Genomic DNA, 20,032 nt, shown 5'->3' with positions numbered 1-20,032 from the left:
CGCAAGCAAGACTATGTCCACCGCCCCCAAGAATTCTGTAATCTCATTGCTTCCGACGCAGCTAACGGGTCAGTAGCGCTCCTTGGCATAAAAAAAAATAAAAATAGCATAATCGCGAATAGTGAATACAACCCACAATCCCGTCCCGATTCATCCCCCAAGTTTACTACCTCCACGATAAGTCGCGAGTTATCGCGCTCATGCTATCTAATTCGCCATCCTCTCCTACTCCAATTTATATCGCTATGCTTTCCCTTCGCGTTCTCTCCAACTATTTCCGCCATTGATGGAAGCTTCTCGCCTCTCTTCCTCATCGCTTCCCAAATCTTTCTTCCGGTACTTCTACTGCCGCTGTTGTCGCCGCTGTTGCCGCTGCTTCTGTTGCTGCTACTGCTGCTCCTCTCCTTCCGATCTCCTCTAGGGTTAGGGTTAGTAATTTTCTCGCATCTTAGTTTTTGAAAAATGGATCTTACACGGCCACAATCGAACCTCTCGGTTGGGTTTCTCCACGCCCATGTCGCACCAGGGAACCCTAGATTGATCCCGTTTCAGCTCCTGAACCGGAGAACGGAAGATATCGGAGACGATTCGGAGGAATCGGAGGAGGAGAGGGAGGTAGAAGAGGAGGAGGAGGAGGAAGAGGAAGAGGAAGAGGAAGAGGAAGAGGAATTTAGCTTCCTTGGCTACCCGTTGTCCCTCAAGAGGCAGAGGAGGGCCGATTCCCCCTCTTCCTGCTCTTCTTCTTCGCTTCGTCCCTCGAAGAGACCGGGGTTCGAGCAAGATCTCGATGCGCGCAGGGCGGCGGTGCGTTCCTGGGGGAACCAACCCCTCTCCGTGGCCGATCCAGATGTGTTCGGCATCATGGAGAAGGAGAAGGAACGGCAAGTGAAGGGGATCGAGCTCGTCGCCTCCGAGAACTTCGTCTGCCGTGCAGTTCTTGATGCCCTAGGGAGTCACCTCACGAACAAGTATTCCGAGGGGATGCCGGGAGCCCGATACTACGGCGGTAATCAATATATCGATCGGATCGAGCGGCTCTGCCACCAGCGCGCCCTTGCGGCGTTTGATCTCAATCCCGAGTTCTGGGGTGTGAATGTGCAACCTTATTCGTGTACCTCTGCAAATTTTGCGGTATACACAGGGCTGCTTCTGCCAAAAGATCGTATCATGGGGTTAGATTCACCTTCAGGCGGGCATGTTAGCCATGGGTACAACACGCCAAGTGGGAAGAAGATTTCAGGGGCCTCAATATTCTTCGAGAGTCTGTCGTACAAGGTTAATCCACAGACAGGGTACATTGATTATGATAAACTTGAAGAGAAGGCAATGGATTACCGCCCAAAGATACTTATTTGTGGGGGGAGCTCGTATCCAAGGGAGTGGGATTATGCTCGGTTTAAGCAGATTGCAAATAAGTGTGGAGCAATTCTGATGTGTGACATGGCCCACATTAGCGGGCTTGTGGCGGCCAAGGTAATACTTCCTCTTTGGCATGTTGAATTTCTTCTTCTGATTTACTAGTTGAAAGAAAACCATGATGCTTAATGGATATTTCTTGGTTTGCAATATGCACTTGTTCTATTCTCACTTTAGTATTTATTAATTTCTAATTTGTTTTTTCTCTTACCTGATCAAACTGAACAACCATAGGAGTTGCAAGTTTTTTCTGCGGGATCATTCCTTCTCCTCTCATGTATTAATGCCTGGTTTAGTATTTTTGATAAAATAGCTACGTGGATTCAAAAAATTTCAAATCTTATCAAACAAAAATTTAACAGTTAATGAGATTATCTGAACAAAAAAGACATGCTAAATTTTGTTCTGAGATCTATTAGGTTCAAACTGAACAATCAAAATCATAGAAGAACTCCCATAGCTGATTTGATTCCAAATTTCTGAATATGAATATAGATGTGGAAACACTTTGAAAAAAAGAGTGGTATATCTTAGATTTCTTATTAAACTGTAAAAAAATGCCTTGGGGGCATTTGTTAGAACATTTATTGTTAATTTGTTATCATAATGACATATTGACATGTCAACATTTAATTGGTTGTCAAAAGTACCATTATGGCATGTGGAAGTAGATTTCAATTATTGAAAGTGCTAATTTTTGAATTGCCATGTGCAGGAGTGCCTTAATCCATTTGACTATTGCGATATTGTTACTTCAACAACTCACAAAAGCCTCCGTGGTCCTAGGGGTGGAATTATCTTTTTTAGGAAAGGAAAGAAACCAAGGAAGAATGGGTTTTCATTTTGTCAAACAGACGAAAGTGATCAATATAATTTTGAAGACAGGATCAACTTTGCTGTTTTCCCATCACTGCAAGGGGGACCTCACAATAACCATATTGCTGCTTTGGCAATAGCTTTAAAGCAAGTAGCTACATCTGATTATAAAGCTTATATTCAGCAGGTCAAGAAAAATGCTCAAGCCTTAGCATCTGCTTTGCTCAAAAGAAATTGTCGATTAGTCACAGGAGGCACAGACAATCATTTGGTGCTTTGGGATCTGAGAACTTTTGGTTTAACAGGTATAGATTTTTTGGTCTCTGTACGACTTTTTACACTCTGAAAGACCTTTTCCAATAATGTAACTCGTGTTACAAGAGCCTAAGCAAGCCGAGAAACAATCTGATTGTCTTGGATCAAATCTATATGGCAGTTGCTCAATCTTAGTGTTTTATTCAGGCAAATGCGGACAGCATAAGATGCTAACAAAATACTACAGGCTTAAATTTTCAGTTTAGGAAAGCAGCTCTCACACTGATTACCTCATGTAGTTTTTTTTCTTCTTGGAGACTAGCATGATCATAGAAGACAATCTCTTATACAAGAGAGAAAAGCATGGAATTTGCTCTTTTGTTCTTCGTGAACTTCTAGTGCACCTCCCTTTTCCATTCCCATCACTCTATCTTGTTTCACTGGAGAATCTTTTTGGTCCCCCACTTTAATTAGTATTTTGGCAAAAATAATGGTGGATCCACTCTATATGTGCCTTGATGCAGTGCTCTACAAGCCAATTACCGATCAAGAATGTTATAGCTCAAGTCCTAGGAATGATGATGTATAGTGAACATGTCTCACAAGTTACCTAGATCGCACAGTATATGGTTTCCCAAAGATCAATTATTTAACCAAGTCTTCCTTAGGTCATAGGATATTGAAATGTTTGATGCACTATTTTCTTTTAAAAGCCCTTTTCACTTGTGGCATAATTGGTCTCCTTTGTGATTTTTGACAGGAAAGAACTTTGAGAAGGTTTGTGAGGCATGCCACATAACTGTGAATAAAACCCCAATTTTTGGTGATAATGGTGCTATATCTCCTGGAGGAGTCCGCATAGGTAAACTCCAACAAGTGTATAAGTTTATATTTTTCCCTCTAAAGCAGTTTCAGGGTGTCTCAGACTTCAGAATATTAAAGCACTGTAATTTTTCTTTCTTTAGGCACGCCTGCGATGACAACAAGAGGCTGCTTAGAGGGTGACTTTGAAGTAATTGCAGAGTTTCTTCTAAGGGCTGCTCAGATAGCTAGCACTGTGCAGAGGGAACAGGGGAAGCTACAGAAGGATTTGTGTAAAAGTCTTCAGAACAATAGAGAGGTTATTGCGCTCAGAAACTGTGTGGAGACTTTCGCATCCCAGTTTGCCATGCCGGGATTTGATGTATGAACAGCTTGTGATTTGATGCATGAACAGCTTGTGAGCAGCATGCAAACCATCTTGCTAAATTTGCATATCCTACCACCTGACTGATCCTAAGTTACAGGCTTTCAGCCTATCGGAAGCTCTTTCTTACTGCACAGGTTCTGACACATGCATATTTTTGTACTGGACATATCATAATGCTACTCATACAAAACTACGCTAAGTCCTGATACAACACATACTTCCAGTTACTTTGTAAATATATTATATGAGGTCATTTTTGTACCACTTGTATTTATATTGAGTATACTGTGGGATTAAGATTGCTGTAAATCTTTGTCGTGCTGCTTGAATGTACAATTCTCCTCGGCATGATGTGAAGTGATTCTTTAGTTCAAAGCTGCTATCAATCGAATGCCAAGTAAAAAAATTGGTTTGATCTAATATGAGATAGTGTGTTCGCTAGCAACATTTAACAGTTATCTTCTATTGCCTCATAGGGAATATTTTAAGCCTTTGGTGCTTGAATCTTCGTTGATGGATTTCATTCCTTGTCTTTGGTTCTTTGCTTATCAATATGTAGATCAGTTTCATAGATTTTGAAATCTATACGATATGTGAAAAATCTATACTGCATGCTTTCCTGTTTTCTTCTGAGGATAAGTGGAGGTCGTAATGTGGTGTTTATGAGCTTTACTGCCCTACCTTGTGATTATGCTTAGAGAGGTCCAGAAACTTCTCCAATTTGTTTCAGAATCTTTTCATATATAGGATTCCTTTTCTTTTCTAGAACCATTGAATATGAAAGATAGGTGGTACACTGAACACCTAACAAATTAGTTGGACAAAAGCTTTCAACTACAGTTCCATCTTTCTCTTTTAAGGACCAAAGGTATCTCCCAGCCACCTTTTCATTTATGTTTTTCTGCCTGTCTAAAATGGTGAAAGATAGGGAGAAAGGAAGGAAGCCATCACAAGCTAAAGGAGCACAAGCAGAAAAGTCCATCATTTTTTACCTTCCAATATGTGTACCATTTCTTGTTAAGGTTCAAAACAGTGGCAAGAAGGTCTGGATGTGACACTTACCTCTTCTTTTAACATGCCATATATTGTTGTGCTCATGTGCAACTTTTACCATCATTTCATTAAAAACCACACTTCTCTCTCCAACTTGGGAATAAGAGGGGAATTGGGGAAAGAAAAGTAAACAAAAAGCTCTATAAACTATTCAACTTTGAGCAAAACCAGAGCAGGAAGAGACCATAACACTAACCTCCATTCCATAGTATTTACCACCATGTCTTCCTTCACCTATGACTGCATATATCCAGGAGCTTCTTCCTCCCTTCTACGATCTCATCAAAGATGTCATCAAGCTGCCCAATAATACCCTCAGTTCCAGAGCTTAGCAGTTCAAGCCACCCCTTCAAGATCTCAACTTTGTCACATCCCCCAACACCCTCTTTCTCCACCTTTAGCTCATCCATGGCTTTTCTTGCCATCCTAAACTCATGCATGAGGACTCCAAATCCACCCTCCATCCCTCCCATTTCCTCCATCACCCTCTGCTGCAATCTCCCCATGGAAACCATGAATCCATAGCCAAAGAAAAGTGACCCCTCCATTGTTGTCATTCTACTGGAACTTGCAGAGCACCAAGAAACCATTCCCCAGAGAAGGATTAGAAGGAGGAAGGAGCTCACCTTCCTCATTGCAAAGAGAACTCCCCTGAATCCATTGAACCCATTAAGCTTCGATTCGTTTGGGACCTTCTCGTCCAACCGAATAGTCAAGGCTTCAATCGTAGTCTCCACCAATACCCTGTTCTCCTCCTCCACTCCCATGGCTTCTCTTCGGCAAACTGAGATCACCCGCTTTACCTGCATCCGTTAAAAGAAATCCCAACTTTAAGGTAAAAGATTGGTTTTTGAAGAGAAAGAAGCAAGACCCAGCAAGGACCTGTCGTACAAACTGGGGGTTTGAATCCCCGTGCTCGAGCAAGGCGACCAAGTCGGCGAAGGCCGAGCAGTAGCCCTCCATTCTAGAGATGCCCAACTTGAGAACATGACAAGATTCCCACAGACGCGAGCTCTCGTCCATGTACTCATCGAGCCACATCTCCCCCACGGGGAGGTGGAGGTCTTGGACCAAGCTGGTGAGGTGGGAGTGGGTGGAGCGGAGCAGGGAGACGACCCTTTGGAGGAACTGGAGGGACATGAAGCCTTTGGAGGACGAGAAGGACGACTCGAGGTCGTCGAGGCTTTGGGTGAGGAAGGAGTAGAAGCCATTGGTGGAGGTGGAAGAAGGCTTCATCGGGGTGAGGAGAAGAAATGATGAAGGTTAGGGAGAGGGAGAGGGAGAGGGAGAGAGGGGAATTATATACAGCATATGTGTGTATATATACACACACACACACACTCCTTTAATGCACTTCATATCTATCTATCTTTCTTACTAACAAAACAAAAAAAAAATGCTAATATAATTAACAGTATAATAGTAACACCAAATTATAATTTCTAAGTTGTCACTCTTTAACAAGTTATTTTGCATATAGATCGTCAATTTATTTATTTATTTCATATTTATATGTATACTCTTCACTTCAGGTTATTTTTTGATAATTATAATTTATTAAATAAAAGATATGTATACTTAAACGGAGAGTGATGTATATATATATATATATATCATAATAAGATTATTGATATTTTTTGTAATTAATTTGATGACAGTTTAATTAAATTTTCTCTTTGATTATTTCTTAATTACTTACATATATCTTTTATTAGTTTAAAATTGATTTAATCTAACATTTGATAAGAGATAGAAATAGAAAATCAAATTTAAATTGAAGCCTCTCTTATAAAGGTAAAGAATTAAATTTAAATGATATCTTTTATAATTAAGGTCTAATTATATTTAGAGAGAGAAATCTTAACAGAAGAAAAGAATGTGCACCTCGAAAGTTAAGAGCACATAATTTAATTTTCTTAATTAATATATTTTTTTTACATGCGGTGTTAGAACTGATACCGATAAATCAGTACCGAGCAAGAAAACCGGTTTTAGAAGGATTTTAAAGTAGAACTATAAGTAAGTAAGGTGGGCTTTTGTATAAATCCCAAATCATTTTTATTCTCGGCAATTATGATTATTCCATTTGTAGGGGTTTATAAATCTTCTCATTATCTCTTATTTTCTTTCTTCTTATAAATGTTTGAAAATTTTATTATATATATTTGCTTTTATTATCATTAACATGCTAATGTATGGTATGGGCTTTTAATCCATCAATAACTCTGAGTAATTATTATAATTAATTATAACATGTGGTAAATACAAACAAATATGAGAAATGATCGCTAGAAAGTGAGAAAAATTTCTCTACTTTTAATGTTTAATTGTAGAAAATTAATTAAATAACCGACCTACCAACTAAAAATAACTCTATATTTTTCTTAATTTTTTAAACTTCACTTTCTAGCTACTAAATACAAAATTAAATAAGAGAAGACGACTAATAATAAGGAAGTGAATAACTCATTTTTCACTCTATATTTTTTAATCCTAACACATAGACTGGTGGGACTTCTAGGAAATTATGGCATTCTTTCTCTACTTCTTATCCATCAAACATAATATTTATAATACTTTTCAGCAAAATTGCCCATAAAAAAAAGGCAATCATATATTTTTTTCTAAAAGAAATTTGACTGAAAATGGATTCTTTTTTCTACTAAATAATTGAGATTGAGATTTGGTATTTCCCCTGTTCAAGTTGACCAAATTGGCAGGAATCTTCTCAAAACGGCGCCGTTGTTGTGCTGGGACCAAGTGATAGGGTAGAGAAAAACAAAGGAATTTTTTCTTTACATATATAATATATATATATATATATATATAGATGCTTTCTTTTGCTTCTCTTTTCCTATCTACCTTTCCTCCTCCTTTTTCTTCTCCTTCTTTTTCTTCCTTCTTTCCCCCCTTTTTCCTATTGAAGCTAGAAACACTTATTCTGGCTAGGGGGGAGAGAGAGAGAGAGAGAGAGTCACTTTCCATGCTAGGGGTTGTAGAAAACTTGGTACTTATATTTTATAAACATGGCCATGTCTCGTTTGTTAGTTAGTATGTAGGACCAACACCAACCTAGTAATTGAATAACCCATGTGCTAAGATCCATCATAGGGTGAGGCATCATGTACCAAATGATGAGGGTGGTTCATTGCTTTCCTCTCTATCTATCTATCTATCTATCTATCTATCTCTTATACTACTATTGCTTTCCTCTCTATCTATCTATCTATCTCTTATACTACTACTAAGAATTGATCATGTGAAGCTTTTTATCTTATATCATAACACCCACCGGTTATTCTAAAAGTTTATTGTTTTAGCATCATGCCCGTCAACTTATTAATTACTTTGAAAACTTAAGAACTTAAGTTAGTAGAGAAGGATAGTTTTATTATTATGTTATGAAAATCACTTTATGCTTATAAAACCTTGTTCGATATAACTATGTCATTTTGAACTTTTCTATTTTAAGTTGATGATAGTCTTTTTGTGTCGTTTTATCTTGCAAAGTGTTAACCCTTTTAAATAAAACTAGAGTTATTTAAGTTATCTTGTCATCTTTACTAATAAAGTTTATAATTATAGTTTCGTCGGAAAGGAACTTAAGAGGTATAGTGATATAAAATAAAGTTAGGGTAATCATGTTTGCGAATAAAAAGGTAAAAGTTTGCATAAGCTTGTAGAAAAATCTTGAGATGGTCATCACTTGGGAAGGAGAATGGAAGGTGATAGATCTCATTTTATACTTGCGTATCTCAATCCACTATCCAAATCTTTCCACTCCCCCCTTTCTTCCTTCTTTAATTTCGCCTCTTTCTCTCTATCTACCTTAATTTCTTATTACAAATCTTTGGTGCTTTAAGGTGGAGGAGACTTTTTATTTTATTTTATTTTATTTCAATTTTTTTTTATGCTTTGCTTTTGAACTCGTGGGTTCTTGGAGAATGGGATGCTTGGATTTGGGGAGGAGAACAGGCATGTTGGCCTCTTAAAGGTCTCATTGGAGACTTAATTGGGTACTAATGAGAATATATATGCAATTAAACAATGCACAAAGTGTAGTATTAAAAGGGCTAGTTGCTTGTTTTAAATATTGGTAGATCCTGCATTCCTTAATCTTTTGATTATTAGGTATGATTCATGATTAGTGCGGGTTCCAACTAATTAACAAATAAGGTCATTATCAACCCTAATCATATTACCATTTGCTCTTCTCTCTCTCTTTCTCTCAAAATATTCAGTTTTTTGTTTCTAAAGGAATACCCTTCAAACTTAACTAATAGTTAAGATTTCATCAAACATCTTAAAAAGATGACAATATATAAATTTTCTTTTTTCACAAATAAATATAACATTTCGAAAGGATTCGCATACAAAAATAGATTGAAGAAGAAGAAGAAGAAGAAAACCTTTAATTTAGATCACCACTTGGATGTGTATGAAATAATGAGATATCTACTTAAAAGTGGAAGAAGATAGCAATGGCTAATGATTGGAATGTTGTTTGATTTGTTATTATATTGGCTTAGTTCTTTGTTCTCCTTGCATGATTTTTTTTCAAGGACCAGGCTAATTAAGTCCATGCCACTCCATGGAAGTGACAGCCACAAAAGTAGTGTCAAATGGAGAGTGCTACTTCTAGTGGTAGTGGTAGTGGTAAATGGTAGTGGTAGTGGTAGTGCCAATGTCTTCTACTCTATTGCCTCCCTGACTTCAAAGCTAGTGATTATATTAATATCCATCTTGTATTTGTATGCCACCCAGTTATCCAAATAAGGAGGCCCCCAGATTAGCTTAATTTTATGGACACTTCCCACACATAATAGTTATTAGGGTTGATAGTTAATACAATTATTTATTTATTTATTTTATCGAAACTTTATATGTTTGTGATTTACACTCAAACTTCTAATTTGTTAACATTAAAAAACAAAAGACGGCAATAATTATGACATAAAAAGTTTTTTTTGAGGCTAAGCACTTTTTAGAGGATCTTATAATAGAATGAGATGCACTTGAGCTGAGATGAGCCTGAGCTTTTAATTTAGGCCCGAAATTAGTTACAAGCTCAGTCTTGAGCTTAAGTCGGCTTACTCAGACTCTATAAGTTCGAAATATATATATATATATATACACCATATATAATTTATAACCATTAGATCGAATAAAAGCTAAAATTGAAGCCACCTAATAGGCTTATTTAGGGTTTGAATATATTAATTTAGAAATGACTCTGAAAAGCAAGCGCCCGTGGCCTAATGGATAAGGCGTCTGACTTCTAATCAGGCGATTGTGGGTTCGAGTCCCACCGGGCGTGTTTGTTAACTTTTACGGTTTATTATTATTTCTCTCTTTCTCTCTCTCTCTCCCTTTTGGGTAATAATTATAACAAAAGGAGATAATTTTGCAACTTCGGAAAAGCGAGCGGTGGTTTTCCTTTTGGCAATAAGGTTAGAAATGCACGTAGTGATTTGCAAGAAAATCCCAAACTTTCGCTCTCTGGTTCAAGAATCAAGCCCAAAACTAAAACTCAGTTCCAAAGCCCACAAAGTCCAAGTAAGCCAGGCTATACAAAATTTTCTCCAACATCTCAATCATGTGAAAGATAAGATGACATGAATACACACCACAAGTCCCTCTCTCTTTTCCCTTTCCCCCATTTTGCCACTTTCAAAAGGCTACAATCTCAAATGATACTTATACCAACTGTAGTCTCTCACCTTCACAAACTTACAGAGGAATTTGTTAAAAATAGCAGGCATGGGTCTGTGGAACTGGCCATGGAGGAGAGGACCTTCCGGCGGCTTCAGCAAGTCTTCCACGGCCGAAGAGGTCACTGAAGGGATCGACGCCAGCCATCTCACTGCCATAGTTACAGGTTCATGAATTCCATAAACTCCTCCATCTCCAAAGTCTTGATAGAAAATAAGGAAACAGGGAACAAAAGAGACGAGGAGAGCAATAGAGATTAACAAGTAGGATCTGGATGACCTACTGAAGCTTTAAAACACAAATTTAACTCATGAAGAATAAGAATTATAAGAAGCCACAGTAAGCATTAGTAAGAAAACCCGTTTAGCCTGACACTGCATAAATCAATCTTGAAGATAAAAAAAATGAATCTTATATTATTTAAACAATTCAAATTTCCCTACTAGCAAACTCAACAATCACACCAGTGAGTAGTATCAGAAGCAGCTACCAATGCATTAAGTACTATATACCTATATGACAACAGAAAAGGTGAAACAGAAGCAGTACACATTCCAATCTTGCTAACCATTGCCTGTTAATTTTAACTATTGATGCATGGTAGGAGCAACAAATGGCATAGGAAAAGAGGCAGCAAGAGTACTAGCACTACGAGGAGCAAAAGTAATTATACCATCACGAACTCTAGAGAGCGGGATGAAGGTAAAAGAAAGTCTCCTCAAAGAAAATCCACATTCAAAACTCCAGATTGTGGAGATGGATCTCAGCTCCTTCGACTCTGTTCAAAAGTTTGCTCAATCCTTCAGTGCATCAAACAAGCACTTGAACATTCTAATGTATGATAAGCCAGATAGCATCAGCTGGCGAATTACAATTTATTGAGATCCGACAGTCTGTTTTTGAAAGATTTCTAACAGATACACTCTTCTGAATGCTCACAGCAACAATGCAGGAATAATGGCTTGCCCATTCCAACTATCAACAGATGGAATAGAGCTGCAGTTTGCTACGAATCACCTCGGTATAGATCCAGTTACCAAATAATATGAAATGCAACTTTCTCTTTTACAACCCACTTCCATGAGCACAAATAATCATAAATATGTTGTCATATTTTCTTTCTTTGAATTGATTTTCTTGATCTTACTTGAGTATTCTAATTTTGCTGGACAAGACATGATAACAGCTGATGATTCATGTATAATAACTTTTTAAAATTTTGACTATGTCGAGTAACACTTATGGTAGAATAACACCTGAATGCACTAATTAATTGGCTTAACTAATGTAGGACATTTCTTGCTGACGAATCTCTTACTTGACAAGCTGAAAGCTACGGCCAAAGAAACAGGAATACAGGGAAGGATAGTGAATGTCTCATCAACTGCTCATAAAAGAAGCAATGGATCCTTTTTCAATCTGGATGAGATGAATGATAAGTCACGGTACTTTATAGATTTTCTATTGGATGATTATTTTTCAAACTCATACAATAGCACCACAACCACTTGGATTTTTCTTTTGGGGTACAGGTACAAACCTTTTGGTGCATATGCTCATTCAAAATTAGCAAACATTCTCCATGCAAATGAGCTATCTAGGCTTTTACAGGTCTGATGTTTCCCCTTTGTTTACTGAATAACACTGGTAAACGTCTCCACTTTCAAATATTAAACATAGTCTTAAAAAGATTTCTACATATAAATGATGGGAGAGAAACCAAGCTATAGAGAAATATAAATTTATTTGATACCACTACTTCAACTACAAAAAAGGACTACCTAAAAGAGACTCAATAGTGACTACAAAAGCACATATATCAACACGAGAGTTTCAAAAACACTCTGTGTCAATATTCTAACTAGAACAGATAGAACTGTCTGTATTGGTAAAAAATCACTAATTCATGCAATCATTCCTCACTCTATATGTTAAAACAATAGAGTTAGGTTAGCCACATTCTAATAATTAAATGAGCTTCTGTAATTTCTTAAGAGAAAAAATGTTTAAACCATTTTCAAGACAATACTGATTGATTGAAGCACAATTTGTCTCAAAATGTGTTTCAAAAAAATAATATCTTTTAACACATTTATGCTCACTTAAAGGGAAAATTTGTACAACATAGTATGGTCAAACTGAAACTACTTTCCAGAGACTCTTGGATGAAAATTCAGAAATCCCTGATGTTAAACACTGTCAGTGGATTACTCTAAATTATCGTTAACTATCAAAAATTACAGAAGTGTCAGCGCCATCACATATATTGACACCAACCTAACAAAGGCTTGAAACCAAATATAAACTAACTTCACTATATGGTCCCCTTGTGAACAGAACACTAACTTTTAAATTACCCAACTGTGGTTCCTGGTTTGTGCACTTTTCATATCCACATTATTCGGAGTATGTTTCAAAAAATTGAATTAGCAACATTTCTAGGCATAATCTAATTAAAATTTGGTGTCAAACAGGAAGAGGGATCCAATGTTACAGCAAACTCTTTGCATCCAGGACTAATATTCAGCAATATAGGCCGCTACCTTAATATAGATAGTAATGGTACCTCATTCTTCACATTTCCACTTTGAATTTTGAGGGCGTCAACTAGTGTGAAGATAAGGTTTGCCACCATGCACACTGGCACAGCTGGTTCTGATCAGGAAAACATCCTCTCCAGTAATGGAGGTAAAGTTGCATATTTTTTGATCTCACCAGAACTTGCATTGGAGCCTTGTGCACTAGTGACGCCCTTTCTCTATATTGTGAAGTCTCTTATTAAAATATATTCACTCCCTGCATCATGCAGTTGCAATAGGTTTGCTTGCGACACTGGCTAAACCTTTTGTTAAAAGTATACCCCAGGTAAGGCAGCTTATCTACAATTATTTTCTTTTACTTTTTCACTGATTCAAGTCATTTATCATCAAAAATCCACTTGAGAATTCTGAGATCCTTCTGCGCTACTAAAGACACCCTACACCTGCAGGGAGCTGCAACTACCTGTTATCTAGCATTACACCCAAAGGTAAAAGATGTAACTGGAAAATACTATGTTGACTGCAATGATGCAATACCTTCTGCTAAAGCAAGAGATGAAGCCTTAGGTACAAAGCTGTGGGAGTATAGTCAAGGGCTTACATTATGAACTCATTTTGCAGTTCTCCTTCACACTAATTAAGATATTTCAAGCTCAGAAAAATCTCATCATTATCATTACTCGTTTAAAGATCATTAGGTTTATTTTTCCTATATCAGATAACATAAATATGATGACTCATGTACTATCTCTTTTCACTAATGAGAAGATGCTTATGGTACTCTATGCCTTCTTAAATTTAGTGCTGTGTTTTCTACTCAGTATAAATATGCTACTTTTGTGATTATATATTTTTTTGGTTTTCTTTCATTTCATTTCCTTTTCTCGCTGCGGATGTTCCATTATCAGCTCCTTCTTGTATTATACTCTTGCTATCAGCAAGAGAAAACCCTGATGGATTTAAATTCTAGTGAAATACTTTTCTAGGTTTTGCCATTCCTCAAAGTCATAAAGACAATATTCTGTTTAATGCACTTGTTTCAATCTCAAATACATTGTTCATCAAGAAATTTAGCTACCTGGCCTTGTTACTATACCATCTGGTAGGTCTCTGCAAAACTATTAGGAAAATTTACTGCATGGGAGAGTGATGGCTTGAAAAGAAGATGCTTTGACTTCATAAAATTAGAATGCTTGTGCATTGTTTATTCCATCACTCACACTTCCAGCCTCAAAGTACGTATTCTGAGGGTAAAAATGTACTATTTCAAACTTAAATTACATCTCAACCTGTAGTACAGTTCTTAAATGAAGAAAGATTCTTAGCCCTAACTTAATCAAAAGCATCAAAGGAATAAACAAATACTATCATTCAAGATGCACTTAACAACCATAAAAATTTATCTTACTTCAAATCACGATTCCAAGTTTCGGCCGGGTATTGGCTAGATCGGCATCCGACCGATACCTGATTTGTATCGGACGGGATCTCTCCCTCTCTCTAATATTTTTTTTTCATTTCTTCTCACTAGTGCCCCATCTCTCTTATTTACTGTCTCCCTCTCTTTTTCTTTCTCTACTCTCTCTATCCCCTTCACAGAGAGTGAGATAGAGAGACGAGAGAGAGTGGAGAGAGAGAGAGAGAGAGGGAAGAAGAGATTGAGAGAGAGTAACAAAGAGAGAGGGATGAAGAGATTGAGAAGGACTAGCAAAGAGAGAGGGATGAAGAGATTGATAAGGAGAGAAGGGAGAGAAAAAATGAAAAAAAAAATAGAGAAAAAATTACCTTGCGATAGAAAGAGAGGGAGGAAGAGGGAGATTGAGAAAGAAAGAGAGAGAGAGAAAGAAAAGGGAAAGAAGAAATAAAAAAATAAAATTTGCCTTATGGCAATGAGAGAGAAGGTAGAGAGAAGAAAAGAAAAAAATTAGAAAAAATAAATAAATTTGCCTTGCTAGTAATATAGAAAGGGAGGAAAAGGGAGAGAAGGGAAAAGAAAAAGGAGAGCCAACTCGGTATACATCAAAGTATTGAATAAGCTAATATAATTTTTAATTTTTAGACTTCATATGCAAATAATTATTATTTTCTTACTATTTTTCTAATTTTTTTAAATCTTTTATATTTTAAAATAATATTTAGAATTTATATGATTAAAAAATAGTCTGATCCGATACGAACGGCTAATACAGTTGATACAACTGATACAATCGATATGCATTGTTTTTCCAGATGGTCGATCTCGATCCCAATACCTAGTTTTGGAATCTTACTTCAAATAATATGAATCCAATTTCTGATGCTTCTACGGATAATTAAGACAAAAAAAACAAAAACACAAAAAACAATCATACAGACATTAGAGAAGCACACTTCATTGCAACATGTGGAGTAAATTATTAGCAGTCTAACTTTGATTATCCTAATACCATCAAATCCATGTCTAGGTTTTCAAACAATGGGGGAAGGATTGTAAATATGAATACTGCTCTATGGAGAATGAAAATTCCTTTGAAAATTGCAGCTTTCTTGTGCTTAGTGGGGGCATAATAGAACTATTGGAGTGGACATGACAGATGTGTGTAGGTAATGTAGTTGTTTGATGTTATTTTGGATGTCGGTTTGTTAATTTGTAGTGTAATGGTTTACTAAATTCTGGGTTGTGGTTCTAGCTTGGAGGTAGTATGGTTGTTTAAACTCTTTTGTTTTGTAATGAAACAGAGCCTTTGTTGGCATGTGTGCAAAGCATATAAGACAACAGCATAGCATTGATAAAAATAACTTAGTAATAGGAAAGTGAGGCTTGTCAAATGACCATCTTCCTGCATGAACTATGGGCCATCTCCATAGTGTACGCAGGAGCAGTAGTCAATCATTGATATAATGGTAATCATATAAAATGACTAGTATGATCATCTTGTACAAGACCTCTTCACATAAGCTAGTTACCCATTTCCTCTACATTATGTGACTAACACTTTGCCATAGCCGTAGTTATCATCTAGATTATGTCTACCAACTACAATTCCAGCATTTCACTAAATGTACTACACAACTTATTAACTTAAACTTTGAAAGATCAGATACCAGATTTTATGAAATTCTGAACCTTGCTGAATTTCTGGTCGAGCCAGGATTCTGCCAACAGCCGGTGTGGCAGTATGGCAAGAGTTGGATAACTCTGCATCAGACAAAATTGCATTATTAATCTCCAACCTAAGGCAACTCTAAAGTTGGCATTTGGCAGTAAATATCTGATAGCTGATCAGTTACACCAGAAAAAAAAAATTATAGCATGCCAATTTCTTCTTAGAATTGGACTATTCCATGCTCCTACATATGCTAGTCATTTAATTTGAAAGGAAGGAAATAGCCTCAAATTAGAAGTAGAGAAAGATCTCAGTGAAAAAAACATTATTCTGGGTAACATAAAATTAATAATGTGCTACACTTAAACGCTATTTAACCAAGTCCAGTGCAAATTTCAAATGATACCGATCAGCAAACAGGTTATTTTATCATAGTTAGAATAAATTGTAGTTAATACATGGCAAACCAGGTAACTTGTTTGCAGTTGGTTAAAAATGTTACCTTAAACATCAGGATCCTCAGGTGGCCTTGTCTGTAAAATTTGGTAAACTTGGTCCATAAGGCGGTCTGACAAGCTCTCAATAAATGTGTATGTATCGACAGATTCTGCAGCCCTAACTGCAATTTTGTTGAAAATGCAGCATAAAGAGCTATAACGCCTTGCAAGGGCTGAGCTAACATCATTATTAATTGCAAGCTCACAATTGTCTCTTAGGTTCATGACTTTTGCGTTTGGTGTCCACCTCTTCATTATGTACTGGGGTGGGAGCTCCTTAACATTAATAATATCAAGTGTTTTCAGTACATGCCGGCACTGTATACCAGTAAACTCAAATCTTTTGCAACTGCACTCTACCGTACCATTTGATGAATCAAATCGAACAGTGTATTCTCTTGGGTTCTCTGTGGTAACTTTATATTCAAATGTTGTTCCGACCTGACCACAGCTATATACCATACAATCCATGGACAGTTCAAACTCCATTTGGAACATTTTGAATACTGCAGGAGTGTATGCATTTGCTGCCTGCCTCAACATCCGTGAAGAAGGAAATTGTGAAATATTTTGATGCACAGAAAGATCGGCCTGAATTTCTGATGTTCGCTGCTCATCAACTATTCTGTCATAATGTTTAAAGAAGTCTAGAAGATCTAAGTCTCGATTCAAGTATTCTTTGAGCATACTGCTCATGTTTTCCCTCACTAATGTTGTTTTAATGTCAGCACAAAATGTTTGACGTCCATAAGGCAACGCCCACTTCTCCCTGTCATCATATAACTTTTTCAACCAATCATTTTTATGAAGATCATAATCCTGTAACATTGTTTTCCATTCGAATAAGAACTCCTCCTCATCTTCACAATCAAATAGGCATCTGCTGAAATCTTTAGCAAAAGTTGTTGAAGCTTGGAAAACAAAATTTAGGTGCTTTTCTGCATCATTGTAGATGTGCCACACACAAACACGATGAGTCGTACCTGGCCACACCATGGTTACAGCATCATGAACTTCCGAGGATCTGTCAGTTAGAATAACCTTTGGCTGTTTTCCACACATAGCTGTCTTGAATGTCTCAAACAACCACTTGTATGATTCTTTACTATAATCATACAGCAAAGCTGCAGCAAAAACAATGGGCTGCTTATGATGATTCACACCGACGAAGGGTGCAAATGGCCTACCATGATCGCTCAGTTTGGACGTAGTGTCAAGGCATAATATATCGCCAAAGAATTCAAAGTCCACCATGGACTTGGCATCTGCCCAGAGAACATTTGTTACTTGATCATATGGATCCAGCTGCACTGCATAATAAAAGGATGGATCACAACTCTGCTTTTCTTGTAAGTATTGCATTAATGCTCCTACATCCCCTAACCTCATAGAATTGGTACGCTTTGAGGGTATATAATTCTTATAACCATCAGAAATAAAAGGCTGCCGAAAGTTCTCGACCTGCCTATCAACATGCTCATCACTAGGTTCAGGTTCAACTCCTGGACCTTCTTCTATCTGCATAAGATCAGGTGGAGGGTTGATTGCCCTTCTTCGCCAACGCCACTTCAGCATGTGAGCTTTTGATGGGACGATGAGTCCATGGTTATGCTTGGGCTCAAATTTAGACACACGATATTTACCGTTCTTTGCAATCTTAATGGTCATGCCTGCAGGGCAACCAGTTCGGTCATATAGTTTTGGATTTCTCCCCTCCTCGCCCTCTAACTTTTTGCGAAAACCCTCTTTATGGCAAACATACTCCCTCGAATATATTACACCTGAGGCTCTCCGTTTCACCAGATGCTTTCGAACACTGAACCCAACTCCATTTGCGTAGTTAACATAGAACTGGTAAGCCTCTTGATCATCCTCAAACTCCATATCAATCTTTGGGACCCAATGCTCACCTGCAGGAATATTATTCTCACTGGCCGCTACCAAAGATCTAGTAGGTCTACTCTCTTGCACCCCCCTCTGCACATATCTCATCACAGCTCCCGTCCCACCAGCCCTTGTAGCATTCATGGACTTTGAAGGTAAGTAAGTTTTCGGACTCGGACGAGGAATAACTGCTCTAGCCATGTTCTTGGCAGAAACTGTCTCTGTCGCTACTGAATCATTAGTCTTATCGCTCTCCTCGACCAGGATGTTCGCAGTTACAAGGTCATGATTATGATTAGGCTCAAAGTCACTGATGCGAAACCTGCCATCATCCATGAGCCTCACAGTAATATGTGCACGACAACCGGTTCTCCGGTCAGGCCGTGGCCTCTTCCCAGGCTTAAGTGTCCTACAAAAACCTTCCTTGTAACAGCAAAACACCCTCGAGTACACTATGCCCGAAGACCTTCGCTTCACCAAATGCTTCCGAACCCCAAACCCCATCTCCTTGCCATAGAGGCAGTAAAACTGGTAGGCCTTCTCGTCTGTTTCAAACACCATATCAATCTTCGGAATCCAACTCTCATCTGCGGCATCCTCCGCCAAAACGATGGCCTTCTCTGCCGAGACCGCCATCTTTTCCCTTCTATAACCCAAAACCTTGATTCCAACCTTCAAAAGGATGCGAATTTTCGAAGACCCAGTTCGTATTGACCACCAAAAAGCTCGACAAATCGATCTGGACAAGAATTATTCGAACTCTCGTAAGCAGCTTAACTAGAAGGGGGAAAAAAAGAGATACTTCCTTTAAACAAAGAATGGAGCCTCAGAAACGAAAACGGAAAGCAAGAAGAGATCCCAAGAACAAATTCAGCGGTTCTATCCTTCAAAATATTCGATATTGCGACAATTAACACTAGAAAGCTCGAAAAAACAAATCCGAGCACGAACAGTGGTTATTTTGAACAAAGAAGATTGCATCTTAGAAACGGAAACGAGCAAGCAGACGAGAAATTCGAGAACAAAGGAGATCAAATCGAAGTCGAACTCACCTAGGTGCTGCGCTCTTCTTTTTAGCTTCTAATTTTGGAGGGGCGGGAATTGGAGGGAGAGAAGGAGAAGGGGATCGGACGAAGGAAAGGTCCGACCAACCTTGGACGGCTACGCAATACAAGAGAGGGGGAGGGGGTGAGCAGGTTTGGGGGATGGTATCGAGTTCGGTCCAACCTCCTCCGATCCGTGACGCGTGTCCCCATCCAGCCGCGGACGCCAAGGCGCATTCCCATCTAGTTTTCTCGCCCAACTACGAGTCCGCTCACGAAATGGACACGCGTCCCCGCGTGGGAGGTGTAGCCTGCCTAGCTGCAGCTAAAGCTGATACGACCGGGTCAGCTGATGTCAGCGCCAGAGCATGGTTCGTGTCGTTTTCCTCTCACCACGCTGCTCCCGTCGTTTGGGTGTTCCACTCCATCCCGCGGTCCGACTCGACAGCTCACGATTATAATCTATAAATACAAATATAGGCATTAGGTGCGTAACTGGGTATCGGGTGGGAATCGGGTCGGATCCACTCCGGATCCGAAT

General features: G+C 38.2%; 4 protein-coding genes and 1 non-coding gene across 11 annotated transcripts; 3 read left to right on the top strand and 2 right to left on the bottom strand.

Moving 5' to 3' along the window:
* Positions 1 to 43: 43 nt before the first annotated feature.
* On the top strand, positions 44 to 4,033 carry LOC140780224 (serine hydroxymethyltransferase 7-like). The gene is made up of 4 exons (XM_073125633.1): positions 44 to 1,473; positions 2,132 to 2,537; positions 3,248 to 3,349; positions 3,453 to 4,033. Exons 1-4 carry the CDS (start codon positions 463 to 465, stop codon positions 3,674 to 3,676), a joined length of 1,743 nt encoding a protein of 580 aa, XP_072981734.1. The 5' UTR covers positions 44 to 462; the 3' UTR covers positions 3,677 to 4,033.
* A 507-nt stretch (positions 4,034 to 4,540) lies between these two features.
* LOC140758154 (uncharacterized) lies at positions 4,541 to 6,028 on the bottom strand. The gene is made up of 2 exons (XM_073094227.1): positions 5,612 to 6,028; positions 4,541 to 5,532 (listed from the first exon to the last, which is right to left on the bottom strand). The coding sequence occupies exons 1-2, from the start codon at positions 5,963 to 5,965 to the stop codon at positions 4,960 to 4,962; spliced, it is 927 nt and encodes a 308-aa protein (XP_072950328.1). The 5' UTR covers positions 5,966 to 6,028; the 3' UTR covers positions 4,541 to 4,959.
* A 3,945-nt stretch (positions 6,029 to 9,973) lies between these two features.
* On the top strand, positions 9,974 to 10,046 carry TRNAR-UCU (transfer RNA arginine (anticodon UCU)). The gene has a single exon. It is a non-coding gene; the product is annotated as a tRNA-Arg (tRNA).
* Positions 10,047 to 10,236: 190 nt separating this feature from the next.
* LOC140758434 (protein FAR1-RELATED SEQUENCE 5-like) lies at positions 10,237 to 19,624 on the bottom strand. Of its 5 annotated transcripts, XR_012104109.1 has the most exons (5): positions 19,501 to 19,624; positions 16,570 to 19,187; positions 16,066 to 16,159; positions 11,115 to 11,219; positions 10,237 to 10,592 (listed from the first exon to the last, which is right to left on the bottom strand). XR_012104109.1 is itself a non-coding variant. In XM_073094599.1 (3 exons), the coding sequence occupies exon 2, from the start codon at positions 19,082 to 19,084 to the stop codon at positions 16,571 to 16,573; it is 2,514 nt and encodes an 837-aa protein (XP_072950700.1). In that variant the 5' UTR covers positions 19,085 to 19,187; positions 19,501 to 19,624; the 3' UTR covers positions 10,237 to 10,643; position 16,570. The 5 variants fall into 5 exon arrangements, 2 of the variants coding, with proteins under 2 accessions (XP_072950700.1, XP_072950699.1); XR_012104108.1 differs by lacking the exon at positions 11,115 to 11,219 and having other exon boundaries at positions 10,237 to 10,643; XR_012104107.1 differs by lacking the exon at positions 11,115 to 11,219.
* LOC140758435 (short-chain dehydrogenase TIC 32, chloroplastic-like) lies at positions 10,474 to 13,778 on the top strand. 3 transcript variants are annotated; one of them, XM_073094601.1, is made up of 8 exons: positions 10,474 to 10,607; positions 11,046 to 11,277; positions 11,383 to 11,462; positions 11,733 to 11,886; positions 11,974 to 12,052; positions 12,916 to 13,003; positions 13,251 to 13,306; positions 13,431 to 13,778. In XM_073094601.1, the coding sequence occupies exons 1-8, from the start codon at positions 10,490 to 10,492 to the stop codon at positions 13,587 to 13,589; spliced, it is 966 nt and encodes a 321-aa protein (XP_072950702.1). In that variant the 5' UTR covers positions 10,474 to 10,489; the 3' UTR covers positions 13,590 to 13,778. The 3 variants fall into 3 exon arrangements, 2 of the variants coding, with proteins under 2 accessions (XP_072950702.1, XP_072950701.1); XM_073094600.1 differs by having other exon boundaries at positions 11,733 to 12,052; XR_012104110.1 differs by lacking the exon at positions 13,431 to 13,778 and having other exon boundaries at positions 11,733 to 12,052; positions 12,916 to 13,129; positions 13,251 to 13,376.
* Positions 19,625 to 20,032: the final 408 nt, after the last annotated feature.

The sequence above is a fragment of the Typha angustifolia genome, chromosome 3 (assembly GCF_048772165.1).
Source record: "Typha angustifolia cultivar Huaian chromosome 3, ASM4877216v1, whole genome shotgun sequence".
In the NCBI taxonomy this organism is placed as follows: Eukaryota; Viridiplantae; Streptophyta; class Magnoliopsida; order Poales; family Typhaceae; genus Typha; species Typha angustifolia.
This window is presented reverse-complemented; position numbering and strand designations above follow the sequence as displayed.

What these genes read in the sequence shown, in the direction of transcription:
- LOC140780224 (XM_073125633.1), top strand. Translation starts at nt 463, where the DNA reads ATGGATCTTACACGGCCACAATCGAACCTCTCGGTTGGGTTTCTCCAC. An exon ending in GCGGGCTTGTGGCGGCCAAG is followed by an intron (nt 1,474 to 2,131) that starts GTAATACTTCCT and finishes TGCCATGTGCAG; the next exon opens with GAGTGCCTTAATCCATTTGA. An exon ending in TCCTGGAGGAGTCCGCATAG is followed by an intron (nt 3,350 to 3,452) that starts GTAAACTCCAAC and finishes TTCTTTCTTTAG; the next exon opens with GCACGCCTGCGATGACAACA.
- LOC140758154 (XM_073094227.1), bottom strand. Translation starts at nt 5,965, where the DNA reads ATGAAGCCTTCTTCCACCTCCACCAATGGCTTCTACTCCTTCCTCACC. An exon ending in ACCCCCAGTTTGTACGACAG is followed by an intron (nt 5,533 to 5,611) that starts GTCCTTGCTGGG and finishes TAACGGATGCAG; the next exon opens with GTAAAGCGGGTGATCTCAGT.
- LOC140758435 (XM_073094600.1), top strand. Translation starts at nt 10,490, where the DNA reads ATGGGTCTGTGGAACTGGCCATGGAGGAGAGGACCTTCCGGCGGCTTC. An exon ending in GTTTGCTACGAATCACCTCG is followed by an intron (nt 11,463 to 11,732) that starts GTATAGATCCAG and finishes TAACTAATGTAG; the next exon opens with GACATTTCTTGCTGACGAAT. An exon ending in CCTTAATATAGATAGTAATG is followed by an intron (nt 13,004 to 13,250) that starts GTACCTCATTCT and finishes TGCATCATGCAG; the next exon opens with TTGCAATAGGTTTGCTTGCG.
- LOC140758434 (XM_073094599.1), bottom strand. Translation starts at nt 19,084, where the DNA reads ATGGCGGTCTCGGCAGAGAAGGCCATCGTTTTGGCGGAGGATGCCGCA.